Source organism: Phoca vitulina, unplaced genomic scaffold, assembly GCF_004348235.1.
Source record: "Phoca vitulina isolate PV1807 unplaced genomic scaffold, GSC_HSeal_1.0 scaffold71, whole genome shotgun sequence".
Classification (NCBI taxonomy): domain Eukaryota; kingdom Metazoa; phylum Chordata; class Mammalia; order Carnivora; family Phocidae; genus Phoca; species Phoca vitulina.
Window position 1 is genome coordinate 12684584 of NW_022589774.1, and position 7235 is coordinate 12691818.

The following is a 7235-nucleotide window of genomic DNA, read 5'->3' on the forward strand; positions in this document are numbered from 1 at the left end:
GGACTCCAGGATCATGACCTGAGCCGAAGGCAGTTGCTTAACCAACTGAGCCACCCAGGCGCCCTAAATTATTCTTTCTATAAGACAAATGTTTCAAGTCTGTTTATCCTGAATTATTGTTTAATGTATCCAGAAGCACTTGGTTAAATACATTCACATGTTCTAAAACTATTAATATAAAAGTTTTTCAGCTCATCTTGGTAATCTTTTCTTGTATAATATTTAGATTATAAAATGCCTATCCTTTAATTTCTACCATAGTAATTTTCTTATAATATTTAATAAAAACCAGACATCCTCACATTGTCAGCTAACAGAAGACAGCATGATTTCTCCATCTTTTCTGGCTTCTCTTTTTAGGACCAGGCAGTAGACTAAATGAGTAGAGTGAATGCCTATAGGGTGCTTCAGCCTGAGGAGATAGCTGTAGACAGAAGACAAAGGAAAGCCACCTTCCAGAAGCTGAAATACTTAAGAAAGCTTTTCAGTGGGAAGTGTTCATCGTTATGGAGCTAAAGGCAAACACTTTGAATATTAGATTTTGATATATTTTTGTAGTTTCATATTCAACCATTGGAAATCTGTGATAAGATAGCTACTCTTATTATGCATACAGGCATGTGTCCAGATTCTGGTCTCCATGCCACCATTTCCATGGGCCCCTGCAGCTCACCGACCTCCATGTGCCTGCAGGAATTCACCATAAAAATTAGAGCTAAAATGAAATTTGGTGGATAAGTGTGAAGGGAATGTTTTTTATGAGAAAAAAAAAAAGATAAGGCTAATTGAATTTCTTTCACATTTTCCTAAAGGGCTTTTCACTTCATTCTGAGACAATCTCATTTTGCCAAGGAGATAATGCCCTTCTGACAGATAAAATCATAATTAGAACTTGGTTCACAGAGACAATAGGCAAGATTTAACTGAAATATAAATTTGTTTCACACTGTGTTGTATTCCTGTAGGATAATTAGTCCTAATATAAAATTAGTCATAGAAAGCACATTATGTTATTATCAGCACATCTAAGTAACTAAAAGGTCAAGTAAGTGATTACTCCGTATCACTCTAGCTCAGTGTCTTTTTACTTTATGCAAACTATTAGCAGGTCTAAAGTAAATAATTACACTGTCTGTCATTTCCTTAGGAAACAGAATATATTTGGAACCAAATCTAAAATGCTCATTTTTGAGACAGAAATGGTAAATAATTCAGAAATAAAATCTAACATTTATTGTCCATAATTAATATACTGTCTCTTGGAACTGCTTCTCTCCTTTCTATTTTTTTGATAGCAATATTTCAAGTTATTTAAGAATTCACAAAAGAACTTAAAACTTTAACCCAAGTCCAACATACATACCATTATGCAGATACCAAGTCACCTACTACTATGAAATGATACAATAGTTTCACATGCCCATTTGTCTTGGCACTGATTCCATGATGAAAGTGCATTTGACCTTTAGGTCCTACCTCTGCAGAGAACTGATTTGGGCCCAGTTAATTGTAATTGTTCCCTCCAGTACATCAGGATCTATGTTTATTAAAATACTAAAGAAGGAGGAGTATTATAAGTGCCTATATGCAGCCAGTTGACTTAAGACTTTAAAATAAGTAGTCTTCAATTTTTTGCTTGCCTACTCCAAAAAAATTTGAAACCTTATACTTCATTCATATGTTTTAAAACTGACTTCTGAAGTTTCTTATCATTTAAATTGTTGTAAAAGATGTGAATTCTGGCTTTGATGTACATAGCTTTAAATATATTTTCATCAATACTTTGGAGCTATAGGGCGCCTGGGTGGCTCAGTTGGTTAAGCAACTGCCTTCGGCTCAGGTCATGATCCTGGAGTCCTGGGATCGAGTCCCATATCGGGCTCCCTGCTCGGCGGGGAGTCTGCTTCTCCCTCTGACCCTCCTCCCTCTCATGCTCTCTGTCTCTCATTCTCTATCAAATAAATAAATAAAATCTTTAAAAAAAAAAAAAAAACTTTGGAGCTATAGATAACCCCGTTAATGGGGAATGATCACTATATAATTTAAGAGTCTGTAGTCATTGTTAAACCAACCAGCTTGACTGTCAGAAAAAGTCTAAGGTCATTTTTCTGTTCAAGTAAAAGTGTTAGTCGGTGTTCCCATGACAATCAGCTCACTTCTGAAATCTAATTTAAAATAGAGAGCTAAGACCACTGGTTTGTAGCCATGATGAAATAAGGCCTGCCACCATCAATACAAATAACCAGTTTTCTCACCCTTCATATGTGCCTTGAAGCATTTTACACCCGGGTATCATACAGAGACTAGGGATTAGTGGAAACCTTTCTTTTGTAAAGCAGAAGGATATAAAATGGGAATGGGGACAGGAGAATTCCAGGCTGCAGGAAGTTCTCAGGCAGAGTGCTTTTAGAAAGGAGAACTTAGGGAAATAAGTTTCTGGTTGAAAATGATTCCCTGAAATATTTGCCTGCTCTCATACTGCTGGAAAGCTTCCATGCACCACCAGGGGAATGCAGGTACCACCGTTGGAAATGACTGCTGTAAAATATGGTTCTTAACATTAGGATCTCAAAATCCCTTAAAAATTTTGTAGAACTCTATTCTCTTCCCAGAAAATCCATCAATCGCAATGTTGTGCTCTCTGTCTCTCCATCTGTCTTTGTCCCTGTCTCTCTCTCTTTCTCTCTCTCTGTCACACGCACACACTCATACACCCACACACAAAAAGATTTTCATTCACAAATCCCCTGATGCTCGAATATGGACCCTAAGTTAAAAATCATGGCTCAAAAACATTCATTTTCAGAAAGCTCAGAAAAAGTTTCCTTTAGCTCCATCTGGATGTTTCTTAATTGTAGTGATTTAAGTGTGTTTTTATTTAACAACTTTGTATAGAAAACAACAAAATAAACAGCATTTCATTTGTATTTTTCCCCACTACCCAAAGGGGAGCTATTACCCTAGAGAGCTCATCCCATGCCCATAACCCCTGAGGATGGATTCTCCACAATTCAGATTTGATTAAACTTGGATTATGGTTCTTGGGTCATTCATTTGATCCTGGGCTGCTTCTTTTTTTTTTTTTTCTAGATTCTCTCTCTCCACAAGAAATGACTGACTTGAATTTATTAACTTGACTCCTTTAATTTCCACTACCCTACCTCCCACTCAACAATTTGAACTTATAAAACAAAATACCAGGGAGAATCACTCACATTTTAAAGAGGTTCTTCACTTTACAGAAAGGTTCACAAGTGTCCTTTAAATTTTTAGCTTGTTTCTCACGAATTTAAAGTATTATTTGCTTTCCGAAACTCAAATGCACTCTATTTTCCAAATATAAAAAACACCAGAGTTCTTAATAGCTTCCCTTCTACTTTTATAGCTTTTATTTTTCGACGTCCTTTTACAAATGTTAAAAATTATCCTCAAAGCAATATGGGAAATAGCACACCAGGTATCCGGATCCCATTTTGTGGTTGAAGAAGCTTAGGTATGGCTACCAGATTCACTCATGGAGATTTGCCATTACCCTCAAATATCCACACCACCTGCTCTCATGGCCTGCTCTGACCAGAGTTGCTGATGCTGTGTGTTCCTTGTGCTGTTGCTAGATGTTGATGAGTGTCTGGAGCAGAGTGTGCGCTGTGGGCCAAATCGCATGTGCTTCAACATGAGAGGAAGCTACCAGTGCATCGATACCCCCTGTCCACCCAACTACCAGCGGGATCCTGTTTCAGGGTATGTCTTGCCTTCTCTTCTCAGAAATACTTTTGAAAAGCATTCTCTCCTCAACCAACATACTCTTGTCTGTAGTCACGTGTAACTCACAGGAAGTCAGTAACCCCAGGGGTATATGGAGTCAATGAGTGGGTATGAAATGAGCTCATCCTGCAGCAGCTACTGTAACCTAAACTATCACTGTTGGCTGCCAGGGTCTTCCCGGAGCATCTCCCCAGTATGTAATCCGCCATGCCACATCTAGAATTCTGTCTCAGCGGTGAGCATTTTATGGGGTGATAGAACCTGACCTCCTTTGAAATTTCCTAGTTTCCATTTGTGTTGCCTCAGGGTTTTAAGGGCTCTCAGCACTTAGAGCATTCCAAGAAGTACCTTGACTGTAATCGTGATGACTCACCATGACTCCATGAGAGAATGGAGATGAGCAAGGATGAGTCAACAGTCTGCCCGCTCATAGATGGTCTTGCTTATATTCCCTGCTGTCTGAAACACTATCTTTTCTGGGTTCTGAATAAACTGCTCTTCTATTTTCTCCCTCCTCTTACAGAAATGTCATACTCTGTTCAGGTATCAAGTCAATGAGGTACTTGAAAACAGAGATAATGGTCATCATGAATAGGACCTGCTGATAAGAAGGTGGTTCTGAAACCAAGTGCTGGTTGGAGCTCACACTTTGTTTTTCCTCTCAGCAGTGACTACCAAGTTATTGTAACATGATCAAGTGTGGACTGCCCCAGATCCGGCAAAAACCTATTCATAATTGCTTTAGGGGGAATAGGAAGGGGAGGGAGAAAATTAAAAATATTGACTTAAGAAACATCCAAAAATACTGACTGAAGAATCCATATATGCAGAAAATGGTCCTTTGTGCATTTTTCTAAAATTTTACTCTCCCTTACCAGTGATTTCTGGCAATTTAAAAGTCATGATGCCTCAAAAACAGCCAATGTGGGCTCTGAAAAAAGAAAATACAGTATTTTTAATCTAAAATAATGTGGAAAACAAATACAAAAGGAAGAGCTTCCCCCCCCCCCAGGAATCTTAGTTGACCTTTTGTTATTTTTAGGAAAACAAACCAAATATCAATAAATTCTACTTCAGCTTTCAGTCTTAGGGCAGATGTTAAAATTTAAAAATAGCTTGTATTCCTCTCTTTAAAAACTACTTGTTTCCAGTATATGTACAGATACTTCTATTTCCAAAACTAACTTTTCATTTTAGAGACACTCTTGTGGTACTCATACTTACTTCAGTGGTTCAAAAATTTCTGGGGCGTCTGGGTGGCTCAGTTGGTTAAGCGTCTGCCTTCGGCTCAGGTCATGATCCCGGGGTCCTGGGATCGAGCCCCGCATCTGGCTCCCTGCTCGGCAGGAAGCCTGCTTCTCTCTCTCCCACTCCCCCTGCTTGTGTTCTCTCTGTCAAATAAATAAATAAAATCTTAAAAAAAAAAACAAAAACTTCTGATTTTACTGAAACTGAGAGATAGATATTTGACTCTAGACCAGCATACTCTCATAGGCATCTGACATCTGGTTTGAGTTAGTAGCATAGCACATGGGGTGGGCCAATTGCTCTCGCAGTCAGACTGTCTACATCCTTTAATGCCTAAAAGTTGTCATGGATCATGGTCACCTGCCGCATGCCCTCTCCTGCTTCCAAGCCAGATAACAATATGCACTTCGTGTGTTTTTTTGTCCTTAGGTTCTGCCTCAAGAACTGTCCACCCAATGATTTGGAATGTGCCTTGAGCCCATATGCCTTGGAATACAAACTTGTCTCCCTCCCATTTGGAATAACTGCCAATCAAGATTTAATCCGGCTGGTAGCATACACGCAGGATGGAGTGATGCATCCCAGGACAACTTTCCTCATGGTAGATGAGGAAGAGACTGTTCCTTTTGCCTTAAGGGATGAAAACCTGAAAGGAGTGGTGTACACAACACGACCACTGCGAGAACCAGAGACCTACCGCATGAGGGTTCGAGCCTCATCCTACAGTGCCAATGGGACCATTGAGTATCAGACCACATTCATAGTTTATATAGCTGTGTCTGCCTATCCATACTAAGAAGCTCTCCAGAGCCTAATCCACATATTTAAACTGCATTAATCATGGGAATCCAGTCCCCTTCCAGATTACCATCTCCTGAACAGTTGCAATCTTGGCAACTTGAAAATGATGCTATGCTCTGTTTTGTGTGCCTTCCTTGGTACTGGTGAGGTATTTTCATGATCCCACCATGGTCATATCTTTTGGTAAGGTCTAGAAAGGTCCCTCATTATTTTTCTTTATTTATTACACTGGAGCAGTTATTTTCCAAAGATTATTCTGAACATCTCACAGGAGGACCTAACAGTGATGTTTTAGAGTAGCATAGTAGCTAAGATCATTTTCCTTAAAAGAAAGAAAAAAGAAAACAAAAATAACTCACTCGAAGCCAAGTGAATTTTTGAGCATTTGGCCATTTTTAGAATAATAAAACTGGTTGCTATGTGTTTTGATCAAAGCTTATTAAGTAACTTATAAAGATGCTTTTTTTTTTTTTAAGTGTTGATACTTTATAATGGGACTTCTACACCTATTTTCACCTTAAGGGAAAAAAGAAACACCACTCATTTTAGAAATATAGTATGGCTTCTAGAATGTTTCTTTGATACCAAATAGGGTTCACGTGGACTGAGCATCCAAAATAAGGATATTATTTTCAGTGGTTTTGTGAAATGAGCTGAACCACGATAATAGAAAATAGAAATAGATAATAGAAAAAAAAATATTGCTTCATCCTCAGATAATTGTTCATGGCATGGATCTTTGATATAACCTTCCTTCCAGTTAGCTCCATAACTTGTACATTCCAGCATTTTATTTTCCAGTCAAGTGGAAACAACTTTTACAAATACCAATGGGGCAGTTTTCTTTGTTTTTCTTAAAAATCTTATATGTTCAAATTAGCATAAATGTTGAACGTCAATACACTGTACATGGTTGTAACAGACTCTGGAAGCAATTGCCAAGATGTATTCTATTTTTATGAAATGTATATATATTACCTTGGTGTATTTTCTATATAATATCTTGATGGACTCTTTTATAAAATTATTTTATAAAACAAAAAACAATGTTACAGTCAAACCAGCCTGAATAAAATTTTCACATCCCTTTTCTTAACCTTTTTGAAAGCTTAAAATTTGTTTCCTTATAGCTATCCCAGGTGTTAAGGTTTATAGTCACACATACATACACCTATCTGTGTATATGATACATAGCCTGACTGAAACAGATTTTAAAGGGATTCTCTGAACTGGATCTGAGTTAACTTTAATTGGTTCTGTGATACAGTCACATTTAATGGAATTAATAACCTGTCTCAAGTGGTAAAGTGAACTCTGATTGTTCATGGGATGCAGTGCCAAAATAGTGCTTAAATTCTTACCAGTAGGCATTTCTAATCAAGAAATGGTTGCTTGCTTGTAGGTACACTAGAGAACATGGA

General features: G+C 37.9%; 1 protein-coding gene across 1 annotated transcript in view; it reads left to right on the top strand.

Moving 5' to 3' along the window:
- HMCN1 (hemicentin 1) overlaps positions 1–6895 on the top strand; it is a 487946-nt gene extending 481051 nt beyond the window's left edge. Inside the window, exons 106-107 of the mRNA XM_032393157.1 lie at positions 3615–3741; positions 5443–6895. Coding sequence (XP_032249048.1) covers positions 3615–3741; positions 5443–5809 — 494 coding nt within the window. The 3' untranslated portion in view covers positions 5810–6895. The remainder of the gene's footprint in view (positions 1–3614; positions 3742–5442) is intronic.
- The last annotated feature ends 340 nt before the right edge of the window (positions 6896–7235 follow it).